Here is a 22392-nt window from a genome sequence, read left to right on the forward strand (position 1 = left end):
TGTCTAGAAGAATATGGGTCTTATAATTTTCAAGGAAACAAAGTAGAGGATTGGAAGAAGAGGAAAGAGCTAAAACGAAAATGAGAGAGAGATGTTTGATATCCACAGCGATTGCGAAAAGCCGTTTCATATGACATGTTCCTAGGGTCTTGATCCATCACATGGTCGAGTAAATATAGCAACACATGGCTTGCCACCACCCCCGCAGCCACCCACACATCCAAAGGCAGAAACATCAGACAATTTCTAGGCTGAGCTGGTTGGGGACCGCAGCCCGTGGTCTGGTGAGGAGCACACAGCTATTGGTGATCAAAGGAAGGCAGGAGAAATGCAAGGCAGAAACAAAGGTTTGTGGGAAACTCCGTTTCAGCTGGCCCACAGAGTGGAGATTGTTTTCATGTAGCCACCACCCTTGATGAATTTTTGGGCACAATGAATACAAAGCCGCAGGCAGAAATGGCACCTTTGGGAGGAATGAAGTTGTTTGTTCGGCTCTGCCTGGAGGAAGTTGAGGCTGGGTTGGAGAGCTATTATCACATGATTAATTATCACTTGCCGAAGTCATCAAAGTAGCATGAAGGACTGACTCACTGAGCTATACAAAAGATGTTTCACAAGATATCGGAACCATACAACGAAAGACGGGAGTTGAGTAGGACCTGCATTATTAGCACACCAAGAAAGGTAAAGAACCAGAAGAAAAACTCCATCCAATATGTATGCATCCGTCCCAAGCCAGCTCATGAACTTATCCAGCGAAACAAGAATAAAGAAAAACATAGTGTACCAAACATGCCATGGGCTGAAGAAAATGGAAACAGATACGAGAAAAACGACAGAAAAATACAAGGTAATACAAATACAAAAGGGGACATGCATAAATGGCTGTAACAGTGTTGGCAGATGCGTATTCACCTCCCATGAATCCGATGAGTATTTATCAGACAATACTCATAAAAATCCGAAAAAAGAAAAAAATGTACAGTTCCAAATGAGACGGGGAACAATAAAATGTCGAAAAAAATTATTTCTTCTCCGACTCTCTTGCGGCTCCACCGCTAGCTCTCCACCATACATCGCCGCCCCATCTCATCATCCGCTCAATCGCTGCTGTAGGTGTATCGATTGCAGGGCGGATATCCAGATAAAATACCGGCTCGCCATCCGGCCCCGGCGGTCCGGAGTAATAATCAATCACGTAGCGAACTTCTTTAGGTCCAGAAGATGTCTGGCGCTGTACATACCAGTCGTGACGGTCGAAAGGGGGTGATGTTCTTTTTTTTCGAGATCCGGTACGTTAGACATACATACCATAGCAGGGCGGTTAAAGTAGGAAGTTGGATCGACAGGCGCAACTCACCCAAATTTGGCCGGATAAACCCAGCCCAACGCCTGCAAAATGGTTGCCTTGGGCGTCCTCTCCTGCGGCCTACCCATGAATCTCACCAAGCGCGGCTCAGCACGCGGCTCACTCTCCCCACCACTCCCCATCTCCCTCTCCTCCCGATGCTCCTCCCTCAACAAATTCAATTCCCCTCGCTTACACCGCAACCACCCCTTCCACAGCCCGCCCGCAAACGTGCGTTCCCAGCCCACAATCTCCTCCCACGCGCCCTCGTTGAGGAAATTATGCACGGCAACCATCGCCTCAACGGCGTCCTGCGGCGTGTCCGAGTAGCCCTTGCGGAGGAGCGCGTTGTACATCTGCTGGGGCGACGGGTATTCCCACCTGCTGCTGGTGCTGTCGGCGCGGGGGATAGAGGAGACCTCGCGCTCGACGCTGAGGTCGACGGTCTGGTTTGGCGCGCGGCTTTGCGGGATCGAGGCGAACATGTAGTTTAAGGGATTGAGTCTGGAGAGGGTTGATTGGGGTTGGGATGTGGTGGTGTCGAGGGAGGAGGGTGGGTGGAAGGGGTCATCCTTTGCTCGGACGGGGCAGGAGGGAGGATGTTGTTGTGTGTCATTCTTGTTCTGGCCTGGAAGGGTCCTGATGGGACAACCGGATTCGGACTGTGGGCGTTAATGGATCTAGTTAGCCAATATGTTCAAGAAAATGGGAACTTAGGATTGCCATTGGGAGGCATGCTTACCGCTGGCAGGTTATCTGATCGCAATAGTCCGAGTCCCTGCCGCTCCGCGCCTTGGATGTATTCATTGGCGGTTGGGGTTGGAGAAGCCCAGAACCAGCCCATATTTATATTTTTTATAATCTTTTGTCTTTTCCGGGATGTTAGATATATATAGTTTCGCAAAGAGGTTTATTCTGGTAAGTAGATGCCAGGCAGAGAGGGGGCGTAATTTGAATTGGGGTCAAAATCTATGATAAAATATTTTTTTAGGCCATGGAACTTTTTAATTTGGCAACAAAAATCAGCGATGATGCCGATAAACACGTGATGGCGCAATATCAGCCACAAGTTCTGGGTTGTATCCTTTTTTTTTTGGTATACTTCTCACTTAGGACCAGGCAAGCAAGGTTTTGATATTTTCCCCATCTTATTGATACTAGTATATATAAGAATAAAAAAACCGATAATGAATACAACCCAGCTAAGTAATACCCGCGTGTCCCTCTACCCAGACTAATATCCAAAAAGCCCTTTTCCCCCATATTAACTCCAATCCAATCCAATCCAATCATCTATCCCAGAACACCATACCTTACGTAGAGGTAACCATGTCTCCCCCTTGCCCCTGGGGCTCAAAAATGGAAACGCCTTCTTCTGCCCTCGAAAAATAAAATATAAGCGAAACGATTGACGTGACGTCAGACACCCCGCAGAGGAACAAAAATGTCCAACAAAGCCAAACTCCCTGACCGATCATCCTGAATTAAACTCCCCCTCTTTCCTTTTTCCTCATTTCCTTTCTTTTCTCCTTCCCAGGCAGAACACCAAAATCAAAATCCAAAAAGTCAAAGCATCTCATACATCGAAGTATAAAAGTATACCCATTCCATCCCTCCATACCTTGCCTTGCCTTGCCTTACCTTGCCCTTTACCCAACTTCCACAACAACAGGCCCCTCCACAACATCTTGCCAGATGCTCCGGAACACCCCGCCGTGTAACTCAGGAATATACAAGTAACCCTTCAACGCCTCTTCGACCGCCACCCACCCATCTTCTCCATTCCCATCCTCTCCATTCCCATCCTCTCCATTCCCATCATCCTCATCCCACCGTGACCCAGACAACGATCCAGACTGGATCCACCCTCTAACCTCCGCAACCTCCCTCAGCCGTTGCAGAAACCACGGCTTCGCCTTCTGGCCCTTCGAGCCGCGCGCACCCAGGAACGCCGCCCAGGTAATCAAATCGAGCCACGCGTTCGGTAAGCTAGGGAATGCCGCAGTTGGGAACCGGCTTAGCGCCATCGCGAGGTGGCGACTTAGGGCGCGGCCGAGGCCAGATGACGGTGGGGAAACGATGAAAAAGTTGTTTATGTGACAGATGGCTGCGACTCGGGCAACGTTTTCGATGGGTTGGAGGGAGATGGGGGACCGGGGGGTTGTTTCTGAGGTTGCAGAGGTGGAGTTGGGTGTGAGGCGGAATGGATAATCCAGCAACTCAAATTCCACCTCGTGGCTTTTGAAGAGGAAGATTTCGTTTTCGAGGGCGGAGAAGTTTTCTGGGTCCCGTGTGTTTGCGTGTTCGAAGAAGAGGATTTCGCGAAGGCCCATGAGGGCTTTTTGGAGCGGGTTGGAGAGGGCTTCGTTTGTACAGAGGGCCATGCCGATATTGGATAGTGGGGAGGTGTGCGGTGGGATGATCCGTTCTTCGGTCTCCGGTGGGATGGGTTGTGGGTCCCAAGTTAGGGGGAAAAGTGGGCGGGACATTAGCGCGGAGGCGGACATGATGTCACATCTATTTTAGTTTAGACGGTTTAGCAGTGTTTTTAAACGTAGGTTCGGGGAAAACCTACGTTAAAACATTAGAGAGCAAACGAACTCCCTCGCCTTGGAATGAGGGCCCGAAAACGCCGCCGCGCAGGTCAACCATTTGCTTCAATCCCTGGATATGATCTCTAGCTTCGTCGAAATCACCAATAGTCAACTTAGATAAGTTTTACACGTATAATCAGCACATCATTGATCGAAGCACGCAAAACACAAGCCAGCAGGCATGGCAAGCACAGGGAAATATGTTGAGGAAGATATATAAAAAACTTACGGCACAAGACGTCAAGCTAACAACGATATCAAATGCTGAATCCGTCAATGCCAGCACTGGATCCTGAAGTTTCCTATTCATCTCACGAATACATCGAGCCTTCATCATATAATAATCTGGCTCGAACAGAACGCGCTCCTTGCCAGCCCCTGTGGGCGCAGTAGCCACCAGTTCCGAATGCTTCCCCTGCAAGACAGCGCGATGGGCGGCGCACAGACTCATGTAGCCGAAGAAAGGCCCTGGTTCAGAGATTGTGGCGGAGATGATAAGGGCCATACGGTTCTTGCTGTCTTGAGGCTGCTTTGTTTCGGCGGGGAAGGTCATTGGGATTAGGACGGCGGAGACTTGTTATTTTAAATCAGTTCTGGGATTCCTACGTTATACTTTTAGGAAAACAAGAAATGAATTAGAATAAAAACTTACAATATTTTATCAGGCCATCTATTACATCATTGGTCGAGGGGCTTGCACCTGGGAGTGTGCTGAAGGGGTCGAAAGCCCAAGAAGTGGTGTCCCCCAAGGGACTGGGAAAGGAGGGGAAATCCGAACGATCCTGCTCCAGTATGAGGGAGGCGATCGATGTTCCCTCTCCAGACGGCGATCTGCTAATCATAGACAATTCCGAAGTCGAAATCGGACTTGGACTCATCGTCGTCCTATCTGAAATACTATTATTGTCAACATCTTTTTTCATGTCCGCATCGGTAGCGCTAGCACTGGCAATGGCTTTCCGCCGGTCCTTTGTGCTGCTGGTGGTCTCGGTGCTATCTTGATCGGCGGAGGGTGGTGAAGCCTTCTCCTTAGTAGCACCACGCTTGGACGTCCTCTTTAGACCAGCCAATCTCTCCCTTCGCCGCACGTCGCGCATGACATGGGATCTGATGGCCTTTCGGGCTTTCTTGTCCTTGATCCTTTTGGAGGTGAGATCGTCATCGTGGTCGATGAAGGTGAAAGACGGGATGTCTGAGGGCGTTGACGACTTTGATGATTTTAAGGCTAATGGCATTCGCAGCGACGCAAGGTGAAGGCAAGATTAGCATACGAACATGTAGTTATTGTGGATGAAAAAAAAAATGTTTCAGAAGCTGGGGTTTTATTTGTGGAGATATTGGAGGCCAGGTCGTGGGTGTTTGATAGGATAAATGGAGTTCATGTTGTTTGTTGATAACTGCCATTTCTCCGCATTCTCAACAATACTAGTACGATATGACAAGGAAAGGCCAGGAATAGGGGCACCGCAACGAGAGAAAGCAATATAACAAGCAAAAAGGCTGTTCATATTACACCGGAATATCACCGGAGGCTACTACTTGGAATAGCTTCTGGCTGGCCGCCTCACAGCATAGAAGAAAAGAAGACAGGAATGAGGACATTATGCAGTAAACAAAAACAGCGCACCTTGAGCGGACTTGGTAGAGACTTTGGACAATGTGCGGCCCTTTGCCTGTATCGGTACGTGTTGCTGTTGCGGCTGTTGCTGTTGAGGTTGTAGTTGTTGAAACTGATGTTGCCGCTGCCGCTCGTACTCGTAGTGGGCGTCGTTTGGCTGCTGTGGAGACGGCGGGAGGATCTGACCCGCCTGTTTCCACGGTCGATGATTCTCCATAATAGGTCGGTATATATGGAGCGAGATTCGGGACTCGCTTTTCCCACCTCCCTTGTCCCCGTCTACTTCCACTTCACGTCAATCAAAGGCTAAATAGGTGGCTCAATCTATCGTGTGGTAACCGCGGGAGAGCAGCGTGGGAGAGCGGGTTCATTCCTGGCATAGCGTGCCAATCGGCGGCGGGGGGGGCGGGCGGCGGCGGGTAGCTTTCAGTAACAAGAACAACACAGCGGTCGTGCGAAATTTGGCAACAGAGGAGTGGAGGGAAGAGACCGGAATAGTAATAATATAGTGAGAGAAAAAAAGAGAGAGATTCGACGGGGCAAAATGTGTGGGGGGCCGTTGGCAGCGGAATCCGGGGCAGGAAGAAGGCGGATGTGGAAGGTGGACAACGGTTGACCAGGGACAGTCAACGACAACGGGCAAGCAACAGAGGGAAAACGACAAGGCCCGGCAGGCGGAGGTTTTATTCTTCTACACAGCAGACGGCCATCATAGCATAGATTGCTAGGTTTATCTTTTTCCTGGCTTACGAAAAACAAGAAGAGGAGGAAGAAGATGGAAGAAGAAGATGAAGAAGAAGAAAAGAAAGGACAAATAGTGACCTGGTCAACGAGCTGTTTAAGTTCTAATTTCTGCAGCTTCCCCAGTCAGATTCTATCTATATGTTTCCCTCTAGCTCGCTCGTTCGAAGCTCCCACGCCAATCAACATCTGCTTAGCTTCGAGGTTTATTCTTAGCTGCGTCTGGTCTGAAGATACGCACAGGAATCGACATTGTACACTATACATCCGTGCATGGAGCATGAATGTACTTGTTGGTAAGTACGATCCCTCAGCGAGGATCCCTGGAACAAAGAAGGATTATTCTTGTCATTTCGCTATTCCCCATGGAGATTCTTCATGTATAGATTGGATTCTGACGTATTTGACGGTCAAGCGCTCCCCAGCTTTCCATGGCTTGGGTCACTGTGGACCGTGGGGAAGACCGAGATAAGCTGCGATCCAAGATCCATGAACCCTGGATGCGAGATAAGAGAAATATACTAGTATAACTATATCCTGCACATTGATTCAGCTACAACATGAGACTGCAGGGTCGCATGGAGTAGTCATACCTGGCTGGGTACCTGCTGCTGCTGATGCCTCTGCGTATCTCAGCCATTTTCTGCGTCCAGGGATTAATCTCCCTTCCCTTCCCGACTTATTAAAATAGTCCCCATGTCACCTTTCGTCTAGTTATGTTTGAATTTGAACGGTTGCATAGATAGATATTCACGATACCAAAGCGGGCCCATTCTGCAGAACCTGGAGGTGTCTCACGGATCTAAATGTCTTCAACTCGAGGGAGAGTGGCCATAAGATCGCTGGATTCTCGTTGGCGGCATTGGCCTCAGGACTCTTGTATTTTATTTTATTTTTATTCGTTCAAGGCAGTTGCAGAGATAACTCAGAAGAAGTATTACTTCCAACATCATCGACCTCAACATCTTCGCCGTCATGACCCATCAATAGCCTTCGTCGCAGCTCATCAAGCTTCCCCGCCGTTAACTTTAGACAAAAGTCTGAGCTCCGCACTCCAGACCTTCGAAGGGCGATCCACGCTGCGCAAGGCCCAGTCCTTCCGCGCCCGCCGCCAATCTGATTTTAGCTGCGATCTAGCCAGAGATTCATCGAACTGAACCGGCCTAACGAACTTAATGTATACGATGTCGCTGGAGCTTCAACAAGGTTTGGCGTGTCCGAGTTCGTTTTCTCCCATTTTCTCGCCACGGATGCTGACATGATGTCGGTGATTGGTGCGGAGTTGCCGGTGGCTGAAGCACGTACTACCTTCTGCCCAGGACTCAATTATGGATCCGTGGCCAAAGTTTTCTCCCGAGTTTCTTTTACTTTGTCGATTTGAGCGACGAAAGGCATTGCAATTAACTAATTTTTTAACGGCAGTGACCAGGATCCGCGCCCCCTTATGTGGCTGAAATAGTTAACTTACGCAGTAACTAGATGAAGGAAAACGGGGGGAAAAAAAAAAAAAGAAAAGACAACCAGATAAGGAAAAAGCAAGTGACAAAAGGCGGGGGGTAGATATGAAGAGTGCATACGCCTGGCCTCCTTCATACCTCTTCCCAGAACAGCCATGTAGTGGAGCGCCTAGATAGAGACTAAGGGAAGCTGGTCGGATTGATTATCGGGGATTATGCTTACTGTGGCTACATATCCTGCTCAAGCCTCGATATCCGCAGCTTATTCTCGGAGCAGATATTCTTTGTTCAAAAATGAAGGTTGATCTGTTTACTGTCCAAATACAAAAATGGCCTGGCCTGGTTGTTGCAGATTCTATGTCCTGCATCGTTAGCTGTCGCGTGCATTCTCTTACGTATGCAAGGCATTTACTGTTCTGTTGTGAATGCAGCTAACAGGGAGAATGTCAACCAAATGGCAAACGAAGTGGATACATCAATTTTCTATCGTTTTATATATCTATAATTTTGCCTTCAGCAACCTGCGGGAGTATTTTTGAGGTATTTATTCTACTGCTGTAGTATGGTCAAGGTAGCTAAATCTAATGAAATCGAAATATATAAACAATCATGTATTTCACCATGACCTTGTGGCCAATCTCTCTGGGAGCTATCCATGCACAAAAGATGCGTTAAAAGAAGGCTTAGTCGCCCTCCGCCTTAAACTGTCTGCTTGGCATGTTATCTTGGCAGTTGTAGAAGCACTCCGTATGGATCAAATCCCCAAGTAGAATGATTAAAAATAGCTCAATTTCTTTGTAGATAGAAGTCATTAATATACAATGATTTCCCTATAGAATGGTCAAAATAATGATTCAAAATGATCAAATTCTTGCTGTTGGGATACATACAAGATGCGCAATCCGAGTGAATGACTAAGCTCATATCTACATAATTTGTGGTGATTGTGCTTCCAAGAGATCAACCATCCCACAAACATGCCCAACACCAACAGCAGGCGTCGATGCTCGGTCACCTGAGACCCCAATCGTACACAATTATGAATATCAGGGTTCCACTTCTTCCCTCCGCTCAGCTACAACCTCCTGCTTCATTCCCAAGTTCATATAATTGAGCCTTGCAACCTGTGCCTGCCATGGCTACCAGTGACCTGGCATACTCTGTTGACCAAGAAATCGCTGACTTCTTCGAGAAGACAGCAGTGACTCGCTCAGCGTGTGACACTTTTGCGAGCGAGCATCTTGGTGGAAGCATCGTTCCAGTGGCCGTGCAGGGTGTATGCAGCTATACCGTCTACGCCGGACCCAATGCCGAATTCGTTGTCCAGTTTCGCCTTGCGTCCGTACAACTGGGTATGGATATTGCAAATCTCGCTCGAAGCATCTACGGCCACTTTGCACCCCATGTGACATTTTTGGGGCAAATTGGAGAAGGAAGCGAGAGCAAAGAATCCCTTTACATCTATGTCATGAGCCGAGTACGAGGCATTAGTTACTTGGATTTTATCCTGGCAAATAACAGCCAGGTGCCCGAAAACTCACCTAAATTTTCTTCATGGCGCAGGAATCTTGTAATTGATATCGCGAAGTATGTTTAGCTTCCCACGTTCTCGTTACAAATACACCAAGTTGCTGATTACATATCTACACGCCCTATTAGGTTTTTTGCTCTTTCGTGGAAAGGTCCGCAGCAAGTTGATCAAACGTACCGCGACCGCTTGTACCATCGATACAAAGAAGACCTGGATTCGCTACTTGTTTCTCTCCCGGCCCGCTTCCGCCCGTTAATCCAAGAGTCTCTTAACTCATTACCGACTATTTTTTCTCTTCCCATGGTACTACTCCACAAGGACTTTGGTGTCTGCAACATTATTGTGAACGAAGTGTCTTGCAATCTAGTTGGAGTGATTGATTGGGCTGAAGCAGAGACCGCACCATTTGGCTTGAACCTATACTCTCACCAACGACTAATAAGTAAGATCCATCTCAAGAATGGTTGGGTTCGGTATGATGATTATGTCACTTTGGAGGACATATTCTGGAGCACATTCACCAAAGAAGCTGGAGGGCTGAGCAGTGACACAATTAGAGCCATCAAAGCTGCACGAATTGTAGGACTCCTGCTATCTCGTGGCTTCACAAGTCGTCTTGCGAATATGCCGAAGCCAGTACCTATTCGGGATGATGAAAGTGGAGCATATAACATGCGTGATCTGGATGGGCTGTTAATTAATCCAGCTACAAGGTTTATGGATTTAGCATAGACTATGGATACTGAAAATAGGATGGGAAAAAGGGAATAAGAGATTCAATAACCAACAAAGGGGGTCAATGTTAGAACATAATCATATTAAAGATCAAAAAGGAAGCCCATTTTCAAATAGTTAAATAAACGGCTCTTTAAAGAATACCAGCCATAGTGAGAGCTGCCTTCAGATCGTCGACATTTTCCAGTTTAGGAAGAGGCTTCCCTGCATTGAAGACCTTGTGATTGCCCGATGTCATAGCCGCATGGGTTTCATTTGCAGAGCAAACACGCGGCCTACCACCAGTCATCTCGAATTTCCAGCCTGTGATGCGGGTTGGCACAGTGTTCTTGACATAAGTCGACTCCAGCATGACAGTTCCATGATCGAGAATGAGTTCCGACATGGAGCTATCACTGCACCCAAGGACTTGAAGACCAATGAGACTTGCGAGATTGTTCTTGACAATATAGTTAATGAACTCGTCAAGAAACTCCGGTCCAACGCCAGATAAGTCAGGAAGAGGCCCATCCTGTAGCTCGTAAGCACACAGCCCGTCCTCAGCCAGGGCGAAGATGTGTCCATGAACACGGGAGGGATCAATCTTGTCAATATCGGTGACTTTAGTCCACCGAAGGGAGGGGCTTTCAAAGTTGGTCCCGAGCATGACGGTGCCTTTGGGAATCTTGAAGTGACCGTGGATCAAGTGAATCCCAAATACCTTTTCGACATTGTGACGAATGAAAATTTCCGCAAGGTCGGTAATATACGCATCAGCAACGGGGGGCTGGTTAGAGTCATCAAGAAGTGTGTTGTACCTGTAGGGTGTCAGATACTGGACCGGAGTCTTTCTACAGATAGAAAGGACAATTGGATTCATACAGAGCACCACTTGCGTGGAAATCCTGGGTCTCCAAAGCCGTATGGAGTCCAGGAAGAACGGAATATTTCGCAACTAGAGCCGCCATTCTAAAGTCTTGCCGGATGTGTTCAATGAAGGTATACAAGCCACCAAAAAGAGGTCTGAGGTATACTGGGTTAAAGAAAACACCATGGGAACCTGGTGCGTATTTATCTCTTGCCAAAGTCAAATGGCACTTGCCTGACCCACGAAGCTAGGCTCGAAATGCGGCTCCCACTACCACATTTGCTAATTTGGCTTCAAGCATGCAGCTGAAAGTCCGTGCAGTGTGGCATAAATCTCCTGAGTATTGTGATAACTTCCGCAATAGCATGTCCATCCGTCTCCGGTTCCAAAGCTTTCGACGAATGATATTGCGTCGTGACACCTGAAAGACATTCGACCAGGGCTCAAAAACGGCAGCATGCATGCGGTTGAGTGCGTAGAATCTGCTTAGTTGAAGAGGGAACCCTGTTATTTATCAGGCCAGTGCAGATGTATTGGAGGCATTCGAAGGGAAAAGAGGACAAAGAGATGGGTTGCATCTTACGGACACGGGGGATCTTAGCCACATCGTGAAGACATAAAGCACATGGTCATCCTGTTGTTAGGGCAAAAGAGCTCAATCACCACCAGCGCCATGGTGGTATAGAGGGGACGAATCACCCAATCCAATCCCTCCAACATGTGTAACGTATCATTTGCCATAGTCTCCTCACACGCTACATATTCTGCACTTATGGTTGAACGTGTTTATGTGAAAGTAACACGTCCGTACTGCATTCCGGATCTCGAAAAACGTAGAATAAAACTGCCACCATTCTCAAACTTATTATAGCAATCTGAAGCTATGCAGCGTGTAAGTAGCAGGTGATGATGGAGGAGTCAAGGCATGTACCGTCGCAACTTGAGTCTGCAGGTCATGTTATATACAGGCAAACATTGTCAAGCCAATTAAAACAAGAAATAACCCTATTGAGCTATCAATAACGGAAGCTGCCCACAAGGCTCGTTTGTGCCTGGCAGTTGTGAGGCCCAGACTTCGCCAAAACAATTTCAAAGTAATATGCCATGGCCTCATGCCAATGACCCGGGCTTCAATAATTTGGGCAAATGAACGAAGCTGAGACTAGCTAAGGCGATGATCATATATGAGGAAAACAAAGCATTGCGGTGCTCCTGAATTTCTGGTCAATTAAGCAAGCACGGCGGGCAGAATTATCAGTTGAAGTGCAAGGGCCTATCCCAGAAAGGAACAGCTAGATGGGAAGATGGTAGCCAAGGAGTCCTGACGCAGCGCAGCTCTCCTTCTGGACGGTCTTGGCGCGCTCACAGACCACTTGAAACACAATCAAGCGGTCTAAAACGCAGAGTTGTCGTGATGTTCATGTTGGAAGAGAAGCTATGCAATAGCAGCATCCTTAACAGAATATCCTATCTTACTGTCCCAGTTTGGCGCTTTATAGTATTTACGCGACCACCTTGCCACCGGCTGTTTTGTTTGTCATCTCAAGATGGCTGATCATCAAACAATTGAAGAGTAGCTACTGCCATGTTACCACTAGCGCCAATATTACCCAGGATCGGTATAGGATCATCTCGAAGTTAGGTTACGGGGCATACTCAACTGTCTGGCTGGTCTGGGATGAGAGGTTTAAATCACTTTCTTAACGTTTTTGTTTGCTGACAGTATGCTTCACTTAGCGTTTGCGCACGAGATGATGGGGCAAATACCTTTCCCATACTCAATGAAGTTTCCATGCTCCAGCACTTGAAGAAATGTGCTGCTGCTGAAGATTACCCTGGATTGCTCGTTACACGTCTTGCGGATGATATCTTTGAGATTAACATGCTATCTGGTCCCCATTATTGTGTCTTCTCAAAACCTCAAACCGGCAGTCTACGAGAATTATAGAAGACATTTCTTGAAGCCAAGGTGCTAAAGCTGCTTGTGATGGAGGTCCTTAATACCCGCTTATTTTTTTTGTGGCTGCATGGAAATTGCAACATAATACATACTGGTTTGTGTTTCCTAACTCACAGTCAAGATTACCCAATCTGCGAAATACATAGAGGTTGTGAAATTGGCTCTGCACACCACGCACAAGATATCTCACCTCAAGAATGTTTATCTGAGATAGAGGACAACACACCGTTCAAAGACATCAGGAGTGGTGCATGCCAGATATATACCGGGCTCCGGAGGTTCTATTAAAACTCCCATTCAGCTTTCCAGTTGATATGTGGTAAATTGGGGTCAATGTAACCTGCTTCGGCTTGAGTAAACTCCAAGCATACAGTACGGCCGCAGCACTGAGGACTAATGACATCTTATTGACTTTAGACTCTTGAGCTGATGGAAGGCAGAAATCCTTTTGATCCCATTAATCACGTTCACAACCAGTATGTCCTTCCGCTGGCATTGGCACAGCGTATTGCATATCTTGGGCCTCCAACCCTTACACTGATCCAACAGAGCCCCATCTTTTTGACGTATTTGGGCAAATATGGTAAGTACCTAGACTCCGGTTCATGTGCACATCGATCTTTTAGTCAAAGACCTGTCAGAAAGAATGAGCTTAACCACACATCATATCTATCATAAGCAAATTTACATTCGAAACAGAAATCCCCAAGGCTTCTCTTGAGGATTTTGTCACCACAATCTCACAATGAGAAGAAAAAGGGCACTTCCTCAGCTGAATTCGAAAACTCTTGACTTGGGATCCGGAAGCCAGACCAACCTCCTCAAAAGTTATTTTAGATGACTTGCTAATGATGCTATATGAGACAATGGTGTAGGTTGTGCTTCAAGCTTATCCATCCATGCGCAAACCTCTGAGGATCAATATAGAGAAGCGCACAAGCAGATAAAGAGAGCACATTGAAATATATGTCAGACAAATAATTAACTGAGACAGGGATAAAGGCAGTAAACATACAAAAGAGAGGAAGGAAAAAAGAGGGAAGAAAAGCAAAGCCATCTGTGCCTAATCCGTGCGCCGCCTCCGCTTTCCCAGATTCCAAATAAAAACTATAAAACAAGAGTATTGTGACAAAAAAAAATCTTTCTTTCCTAGTAAATGACAGCACGTTTACTTGCCTGTCGATTGACTCGCAAGTTCCCTCTATACAGGCAGGCGAAGATTATGAATGATGCTTCCACATCTCAGGAGCATTAAGGCATGTCGTGTATGAGTATAGGCCAGGTATGACAGGCCGATATCGATGCGAATGAGATCACCTGTGAAGAATCAGTCTTTCACAATTGGTTCCGGAATTTCTTGTGTTTCTTCCGTGTCCGCCCATCCATGGTGGGTGACAGATGACAGAAGACACCAGACACTAACATGTCCAAAACTGCAAAACGCAACCGTTTCGATTCATCCACTCCCGTCATCAAACAATCTAATCAGCAAAGCATATCCCAGCACCACTACCAACCCAACCCACATCTTATGTCGTCGAATCCAGCTCTGACCCACGTCCCGTGCAGCCTGACCGCCTTCCATCACCGCCCCAAGCCCCGCCGCACTGCCCGCATGTCGTCTGCGCAATGCGCTCGCTTCCGGCGAACACGTTGCTCCACTCCCGCCATTCGCGGAAGAGCCACTGCTGCTACTAGGATCCGGCAAAAATTGACCCGTAGCCGGATCCACCCGATTCTCCCTCATCCACTTCCAATTCTCCTGGTCCAGCTCTGCCCACTCGGTACGGAACTTCAGACCCCCATCGCCAGCTTTCACACTCCCAATGCTCCTCGTCGACGGCGACACGCCTGCCACTGCTTTAGCATGTGACCCGCCGCCCGTCGAGTTCCACCACCTCGAGCGCGCAGCGAGGATCTTACGTTCAGACTCAGAGGCACTGACGGATCCGGTTGTCATCTCCTCGCTGGTCATGAAGGAAAGGAGGCCGATGAGGATAGTGGAGACTTCCCAGGCTGGGTTGAATGATTTGGGGTGGAAATCGCTGATGCTGAGACAGAGGCGGGTGGAGGGCTGGAAACGGCCGGAGGGGGTGTGCATGCGGATGGCGGGCGGGGCAAACGGGTATTCCGGTGGGAACATTAGGGTACCCCAGTATTGGCCATTTTCATATGGAGTCTTAGGAGGCCCGGTGATTATGTAGTGCCATCTGTGGGTAAATCGTCAGCTTTCATTTTATTTTTTGGGGTGGCTGAGGGACAGGTGGAATAGTTTACTCTAGAATATTTGAATCGGATGGGTGCGCTATAATATATGGTGGCGGATTTTTTTGGATGTTCTGGTATTCGCGCACAAGCTAGTTACGAAAAACGCATGTCACTATTAGTAACTGCTCATTTCCAATGCTCTTTCCGTATACTTCCAGAGATAGCACACTCACTCGTTTATTGGCGGCTCTCGTAGCCATCTCGCCAACGGTGGGTCCCTCACAAGAGAATGGAGCGCAAAGACGTAGGAAGTTGCGAAAATAGAACAGCACAGGATTCGTAGGATGTGAATATAATAGGCGGAGTCAGGTAATGAAATGGGAAGTGAAGTAGAAGAATGGCGAGGATGAAGAAAGGGAAAGGTTGAAGCTGAGGTTGCAAAGGCCAGCTGGACCGCCGCTGTTCTTGCGCTTCACGTGACCGTGGCCGTTACCGTATCACGGTTCCATTCCCGCTTACCGAAAATCAGCAATTCTTCGATGGACTCAAACAACTGATATAGGTTAGCCATTGCAGAGCGTCGCGATGGGTTCACCGCTTGCAAGTGATGAGAATGTGAGTATCTAGTATATCCGTAATATGCCGAGTCCTCTATTTTGCTTGCTGACCAACTATACTTTTTCCTTTTTTCATAGATCTTCGAACTGCTGCAGCAACAGTCGGCCGATCCGAAGCTGCTCGAGGAGCAGCAGCAAGCTGTTAATGAGAGAATAAACACCATATATCAAAAGGCCCAAGCCCGGCTCGCTGAATTGGTTCGTCTTTTTTTGTTACTATTTCCGACCCTCGTCGTTCTGGAACAAATGCCGCCCTCAAAATTTATTCCGCTGGATTGGAAGCCGATTTTGCAAATTGGAACAAGGACGCTTATGAATGCAATCAAAATATTAGATTGACCAAAACTCCACGCTACCATGTACAATCTCATCTGTCCAAGTCCTCAATGCGAACAATACAAGGAGAGGTTTTCTAGAAAGAGTCCTCAGTCCTCTCTTGAGCTCAAATAATCACCGGCCGTATACTCTCTCGGAAGCCCTAAAGGAAATCTCAGTATGCACGGATACACTTAGCCGATTTGGTATGCTACCTATCTCGATTTATTTATCGTCTAATAGAAGATACATAAACCAAACTAATGAAAAAAAAAAATACATCAGATATCTTCGAACACCCCATCTCCGTGTTTCTCGACAAACCTTCCCAGGCTGACCCTTCCACAAGCCCCACTGACCTCGAAGTCTACCTCTCCGTCAAAGAGAAATCCCGTATCCTGCTAAAAACTGGCACGGATCTTGGAAATGCAGAAGGGTCCGCTTACACCAACTTTATGTGGCGGAATATCTTTGGTGGGGCTGAGTCACTGAATATCAATGCTTCGCTCGGCACCCGGACAAAATCCGCCTACCAGGCCACATTCGAAACACCTATCCTCAGCAACCCGGATGTCAGGTGCGAATTTGGTGGCATTGGAAGTTCGACGGAGAAGAGCTGGGCGAGTCATGAGGAGGCGGTCAAGGGAGGCTGGGCTAAGCTCCGCTGGCTTAGCGCCCACGGACACAGACATGAACTGGGCTACAACGGATTCTGGAGGCAAGTGACAGGTCTATCTACGAATGCCTCGCCAACTGTTCGTGGGGATGCTGGCGATAGCGTTAAGAGCAGCATTTGCCACACGTGGATCAATGACCAGCGCGATAACCCGTTCTTGCCCTCGCAAGGATTCTACATGAGGACTTTCAATGAGATGGCCGGTTGGGGTCCGCTTAAGGGGGACGTATCATTCTGGAAATCAGAGGTGGAAGCTCAGGGCGCCATACCGATTCCCATCCCCGGAGTGAAAGGGAACACTGGCTTCAGCTTAACAACAGGTGCCCGTGCTGGTGTGCTTTGTCCATTAGGTCTGGATACGGCTCGGAAACCCCAACTTTCCCGTATCAACGACCGCTTCCAACTAGGTGGCCCAACTGATGTGCGCGGCTTCAGACTCTCTGGCATCGGTCCACGGGAAGGTCCCGACGCATTAGGGGGAGATGTTTTCGCGGCGTGCAGCGCAAACCTTCTATGTCCTTTACCTCGGGTTGGGGCGGAGAAACCACTAAGACTGCAAGCTTTTGTAAACTGTGGCCGCTTGCTGTCACTAAAGACGCAGAATGGGAAACTACCGTCGACGCAAGGGGAGGTTATAGATAGTATTTTGGCGACCGTATCAGAGCTGAAGAATGGGCTGCCGAGCATGGCCGCAGGGCTGGGCCTTGTGTATGCGCATCCTGCTGCGAGGTGTGAGTTGAATGTATCTTTGCCTCTTGTCACGCGGAAGGGGGAGGAAGGGAGAAAGGGCTTGCAATTGGGGATTGGAATCAATTTCTTGTAACAGAAGGGAAAGGGTAGTGTACAGTACAGTTTTCAATGTAATAGAAACGGGATAAACCATCGTTGTATCTTCTTTCAAAAATCGGCATTTCATCAACTTAGCTGCCCGGTCTTGGCATTTCATACAAAGTTCCCACGTCGCCCAAACAAAACTACACCGACAAGAACAGCTAACTAATAATATCACCAACTACCGCCATCACTTGCATCTATACGTTACTTTCTGTCTGTCGCTTAGTGGGCATCATCACTCAAAATCAATCCCGGTAGCTCTACAAACCAGCAATTCATATCTTGAATACTACCTCAGTGCTACCGCCACCCTCTTCATCTCCGCACTCATCTCGCAAACACACTCATTCACTGTCTGCAAACGATACCTCATCCCGGCCGTAATGGCCCAATTCTACTCCCAGCATCAGCAGCAGCAGCCATATGGCGCAGCGCCCCAGCAGCAATCCGCACATAACCTCCAATTCTATCCTACCTCCTACTCATCCGTTTCTGGTCACACAACGCCTTCACAGGCCACATATGGCGGCTATGGTGTAGCTTCAGGCTCTGGCCCTGGATTTTCAGTTGGCGGGGGAGGTTCGGGGGGAGTTGGCGGATATGGTGGGCCTGCTTTTGGTGCTTCGTCGTCCGGCGTGAGTGGGCGCATGGGCGAGCAAGGTGGATTGAGGACGGGGTGGTTGGCAGCGTTTGGGACAGAGGGATATGAAGGCGAGCCGCCGTTGCTGGAGGAGTTGGGGGTTAATTTCGACCATATCCGAAAGAAGGTGAGAAATTTGTTTTTACTATTTGTCCATACAACAAATCCCCCACTCTCGATATACAGTATAAGTACGTTTTCCGTGCAGGCAACTAATTACTACATAACTAGACCCTTACAGTCCTCAACCCCTTCGCCCGCGTTGACCAACACCTCATGGATGACAGCGACCTCTACGGTGCCCTCCTCTACATAATCCTCTACGGCACATTCCTCCTCCTCTCCGGCAAAGTTTTCTACGGCTACATTTACGGCGTCGCCGTCTTCGGCACGTTCGCCCTCCACCTCATCCTCAGCCTCATGTCCCCTTCGCTCTTAGACCCCATCTCCACAGGTCCAGAAACATCCTCCCTCGTCGACTCCGTCTCCGCCACCGCCGGCTACCACCCGCACGACAAACCATCCGGCTCATCCGGCTCATCGGCTGCCCCAGGCCGCGCCGGACACTTCTCCTCAACCCTCACGTTTCCCCGCTCCGCCAGCGTGCTGGGATATTGTTTCCTACCCCTCGTGTTGACAAGTGGCATCGGCATTCTTCTACCCATGGACACGCTGTTTGGATACCTGCTAACGACAGCCGCGGTGGGGTGGTGCACGTACAGCAGCTCAGGGATGTTTTGCGCTGTGGCGCGGATGCGGGGAATGAGATTTTTGGTTGCGTATCCGCTTGCGTTGTTTTATGTTGTTTTTGGTATTATGGGCATTTTCTCGTCGAGGGGCGGTGGGTCGTTGGTTGCAAAGGCGACGGGGGGCTGAGTTCGTTTCCTATGTGTAATCTGTGAACTGTGGGCTATGTGTGAGCTGGGGTTTGTGGGTGAGATGCGACATTTAGAAAGGCGAAGGTGAAAGCAGATGGGAAGGGTGATGTTCTGGGTGTTTTCCATTTGCATTTAATGTCTTGTTCTTCTTTACGACTGCAGTCAATTTGGGTTTGGAAATGATAGATAACTCGATTGACTTAATTATATATTTATCTCTTCATGTGCTCAGAGCTTCCCTTGGTTCGGGTTTCTTGTTTGTTTTGTCTTATGTTGTAGGCATAGAAAACAGAACAAGTAAAGTCAATGCCGGGTAGGCAAGCTAGGTTAAACCCACTTGAAAGTGAGAGGAGAAAAAGCATATGGAAGCGGAGGGGGAGATAAAACAATGACAACAACGATAATGCAAGTGCTGTTCTATTGAATCTCAACGCTATATAAAATTGTGAAGAACGGATGAGAGGGACATGAATATCAGAATAAGGAATTTGCCGCATATGAACATATCCAGCCATCTAACTATATATGTATTAAAATCCCACCGTAACATAATCAGGAAAACCTATCCATTCTTGCTGTTTCGAGAAATCCATTTCATCGCAAGGCATAAAGAAGATGGGAAAAACACGCTACGCTGATGCCGCCTCCGCTATGATATTAAGCCCATATAGTCACGTTTACCATATTGCATTTTATGGCAACTTAATGAATGACTTTCTCCCCTTTAGCTGGCGCCCAATTCTTCAACCACTCTCTCGCCTTCCCTACGTCCCCCGCGCCCGCCTCAACGGCTGCAATGCACCAGGCGACATCGTATCCCTTATCGTTCATGCCCTCGCCAGTTCCAAGTTCCGCCCCAGTCCCAGTTTCGACAGCTAACAACTCAGCCAACTTTCGCCGCTGCTGGCTCTTTTCATCTGTGCAGAAATAAAACGGCGAGGTATTCGTATTCGCGGCTGCTGCTGCTGTTCCGGGGCCAACATTAATAGCGTCTAGAAAAGGTTTAATCATCGCGGAAATTTCCTTGCTCGTGAGAGCTGGTGCTACTTCACCACCGTTATCGGAAGATGTGACAGTAGAAGTAGCAGAATTTGAACGCCCAGTCTTGCAACATGGGTTGAGACACCACCCCTTCCCACATCCTTTTAGCATCTGCGTCATATACCGCCGCTCGATCCGACGACGCAGCGCTTTCCCCTCAGGATCATAGACGTCCGCATAGAGTGGGCCAAAGCACCCCGTGCAGAGGCCAAGCGTGTCGTTGCTATTATTATTGTGGTTGGAAATGGTACTACTATTGATGCCACCTTGTAAAGTCCGGCCGCAATTGCGGTTCGCGCACACTCGCGGCGCTGGCCGTGAAAGGCGGTCCAGGTCGTGGTGGCGCAGGTGCGTTTTCATGTCCTTGAGTCGAATGATTTTGCTGCAAAGGTGGCACTCGGTCGTGCGCCCGCCATCGGTGAGTTCGTGCGGGGTTAGTCCCGACAGTAGTACTTCGGGGTCGTGCATGTCTGGGTCTGCATCTCCCTTTTGGGGCACGATGAGGTGACAGAATTGACAGAGAATGAGTTTTGCGGGGCAGGTTGTAGTGCGGTGGTGGGCGAGTATGGGGAGGCTGGTAGCTGTGAAGGGGCAGTTGGGACAGACATGCGGCGTGTGGAAGATTTTGTTGTGTTTTAGTTGACTGGATTGGTCGTTACCGTAGGAGGAATCGTGCGGACAATGCCAGTGATTTTCCCATTCAGGGGATCGTTTTTGAAAGACGTTTTCGCATTTAGGACAGAGGATGTTGTTACGGAGACAGAAATTTTCATGCAGGAAAAGGGTACGCTCTGGAATCCATTGGTGGCAATTTTTGCATTGGGTATCATTTGCATCATGTTCGGCTTCCTCCAGGGGAGCCAATGTCTCTCCTGGCATAACAATCTTTGTGCGGAGGTTGAATTTCAACGGAGTTGTAGTTGTAGAGGTAGTGTCATTGACATCTGGCGTGTCTCCTGAGTAGGCATGAACGGAGATATAAAGAGATTCTGCATCCTGAAGCTCGACATTAGTGGGTTGCAGACAGATTCGCTTCGGGGAGAAGCTTGAGAAATCCCCAAAGACATGTTCATTGTCCCTGGGTCGGCTCCTTTGTCTTGCTGAAAATGGGCTGATAAATAGGTCCACGTCTGCACCATCTGCTACATCGATTTCAACATCGAAAGCACGCCCATGGTCCCAGTCGTTAAGTTCGTAGTCAACATACTGCCCTGGCAACACTTGGCCGCTAGTCTCTTGCCCTTGAGATAGCTTCCCACCTATAGAACTTCCTCCCCTTATTCCTGGAGCACGAGAAGCTTTTGCTAACCGCTTCTTTAAGGTCTCGCGAGCCTGCTCCTCATTCAGCGCTTCGATATCTACTTCCAGGTCAGTATCCACAATGCAAATTCCGTCCCCTTGGGGTTCTACTTTGTCAACCAGGAACCTAAAAGTTTCATTCCGGGGCCCAGGAATTAGCAGAAGTTCCCCAAGAGTCAAAGTTGTGAAGTTCTCGCGTAGGTGTCGTTCCAGAAGGGCTTTCCAATCCTCGGGGTCATACCCCGCCTCAAGAGGGCGTAGGCGAACATAGGACCCCCTCGGCAGCCGTTTCGCATGTATAGTGACCAGCGGCCGCTTCGTCATATCCGAAACCTTCCCAGATTCTAGCATATCTACATCAGAAGACGAATCCTCCCCGGTAGAGGGGAAAGCGACATCGTCGAGACCAAGGCTCTGACGAAGGAAGGAGCTCAAGCCAACTTCATTCTCCTGTGCGGAAAACTCGCGAATACCGGCATGGACGACCCGGCCGTTCGAGGGATTAACTATACGGAAAGTAAGAGGATTTGGGAGCTGCTGCTGTCTGTTTTCAAATAGTTCTCTGGCTCGCCGTTCGGCAGCAAAAGTGTGTGGGTTGAAAGGATCGAACTGCGGTGTAAGAGCGTGAGTATGCGCAGATTCTACGGAAGTAATTGGAGCCGCAGCTAGGAGCTGTTCGAGCGCGGAGGGAGGCAGAAGAATCTTATCTCCTGGTAATTTATTTGTTCGGGTCGGAGGGGCGACAGCGAACTGGGCGGACCATTGTAGGGTATCCGAATCCGAATCGGTCGCCATGATACACCGAACAGACGGCGAATTTTGGAGAGAAAGAGGTTTGAAAGAGGCTTATGGCATTGCCTTCTCTCCCCATCCCACACCAACTGTTTATATTCCAACTGCTGGAGGAACGGACAGAACGCGAACAAGCCCCAACACTTGGGGGCCGATTACCAACGTCGAAGTTGTTTCCAGAACCCCCGATAATTATCTTATCTTATCTAGGTTATCTCCACGTGATTTTATCTGATGTCTCCTGTGAATGCCTTCCAGCGT

At 48.5% G+C, this 22392-nt stretch overlaps 9 protein-coding genes across 9 annotated transcripts; 4 read left to right on the plus strand and 5 right to left on the minus strand.

Moving 5' to 3' along the window:
- Nucleotides 1-514: 514 nt before the first annotated feature.
- HCBG_08300 (cytochrome c heme lyase) lies at nucleotides 515-2283 on the minus strand (the record flags this gene model as incomplete). Its single annotated transcript, XM_045435349.1, has 3 exons — nucleotides 515-1274; nucleotides 1361-2010; nucleotides 2091-2283. 3 exons carry the CDS (start codon nucleotides 2190-2192, stop codon nucleotides 1025-1027), a joined length of 1002 nt encoding a protein of 333 aa, XP_045283841.1.
- A 714-nt stretch (nucleotides 2284-2997) lies between these two features.
- On the minus strand, nucleotides 2998-5777 carry HCBG_08301 (tachykinin family protein; the record flags this gene model as incomplete). The annotated part of the gene is made up of 5 exons (XM_045435350.1): nucleotides 2998-3865; nucleotides 3924-4054; nucleotides 4172-4515; nucleotides 4595-5167; nucleotides 5570-5777. 5 exons carry the CDS (start codon nucleotides 5775-5777, stop codon nucleotides 2998-3000), a joined length of 2124 nt encoding a protein of 707 aa, XP_045283842.1.
- A 3116-nt stretch (nucleotides 5778-8893) lies between these two features.
- HCBG_08302 (uncharacterized protein) lies at nucleotides 8894-10021 on the plus strand (the record flags this gene model as incomplete). The annotated part of the gene is made up of 2 exons (XM_045435351.1): nucleotides 8894-9345; nucleotides 9418-10021. The coding sequence occupies 2 exons, from the start codon at nucleotides 8894-8896 to the stop codon at nucleotides 10019-10021; spliced, it is 1056 nt and encodes a 351-aa protein (XP_045283843.1).
- A 136-nt stretch (nucleotides 10022-10157) lies between these two features.
- HCBG_08303 (uncharacterized protein) lies at nucleotides 10158-10971 on the minus strand (the record flags this gene model as incomplete). Its single annotated transcript, XM_045435352.1, has 2 exons — nucleotides 10158-10821; nucleotides 10886-10971. The coding sequence occupies 2 exons, from the start codon at nucleotides 10969-10971 to the stop codon at nucleotides 10158-10160; spliced, it is 750 nt and encodes a 249-aa protein (XP_045283844.1).
- A 618-nt stretch (nucleotides 10972-11589) lies between these two features.
- On the plus strand, nucleotides 11590-13792 carry HCBG_08304 (uncharacterized protein; the record flags this gene model as incomplete). Its single annotated transcript, XM_045435353.1, has 5 exons — nucleotides 11590-11667; nucleotides 12121-12369; nucleotides 12595-12777; nucleotides 13249-13414; nucleotides 13707-13792. 5 exons carry the CDS (start codon nucleotides 11590-11592, stop codon nucleotides 13790-13792), a joined length of 762 nt encoding a protein of 253 aa, XP_045283845.1.
- Nucleotides 13793-13865: 73 nt separating this feature from the next.
- On the minus strand, nucleotides 13866-15400 carry HCBG_08305 (ubiquitin-conjugating enzyme; the record flags this gene model as incomplete). The annotated part of the gene is made up of 3 exons (XM_045435354.1): nucleotides 13866-15041; nucleotides 15109-15188; nucleotides 15273-15400. 3 exons carry the CDS (start codon nucleotides 15297-15299, stop codon nucleotides 14288-14290), a joined length of 861 nt encoding a protein of 286 aa, XP_045283846.1.
- A 224-nt stretch (nucleotides 15401-15624) lies between these two features.
- Nucleotides 15625-17536, plus strand: HCBG_08306 (outer membrane protein; the record flags this gene model as incomplete). The annotated part of the gene is made up of 4 exons (XM_045435355.1): nucleotides 15625-15654; nucleotides 15735-15854; nucleotides 15991-16177; nucleotides 16257-17536. 4 exons carry the CDS (start codon nucleotides 15625-15627, stop codon nucleotides 17468-17470), a joined length of 1551 nt encoding a protein of 516 aa, XP_045283847.1.
- Nucleotides 17537-17669: 133 nt separating this feature from the next.
- Nucleotides 17670-19226, plus strand: HCBG_08307 (protein transporter yip1; the record flags this gene model as incomplete). The annotated part of the gene is made up of 2 exons (XM_045435356.1): nucleotides 17670-18248; nucleotides 18353-19226. The coding sequence occupies 2 exons, from the start codon at nucleotides 17865-17867 to the stop codon at nucleotides 18995-18997; spliced, it is 1029 nt and encodes a 342-aa protein (XP_045283848.1).
- Nucleotides 19227-19457: 231 nt separating this feature from the next.
- Nucleotides 19458-22134, minus strand: HCBG_08308 (uncharacterized protein; the record flags this gene model as incomplete). The annotated part of the gene is made up of 1 exon (XM_045435357.1): nucleotides 19458-22134. One exon carries the CDS (start codon nucleotides 22132-22134, stop codon nucleotides 19702-19704), a length of 2433 nt encoding a protein of 810 aa, XP_045283849.1.
- Between the last annotated feature and the right edge of the window lie 258 nt (nucleotides 22135-22392).

The sequence above is a fragment of the Histoplasma capsulatum genome, assembly GCF_000150115.1.
Source record: "Histoplasma capsulatum G186AR genomic scaffold supercont2.15, whole genome shotgun sequence".
In the NCBI taxonomy this organism is placed as follows: Eukaryota; Fungi; Ascomycota; class Eurotiomycetes; order Onygenales; family Ajellomycetaceae; genus Histoplasma; species Histoplasma capsulatum.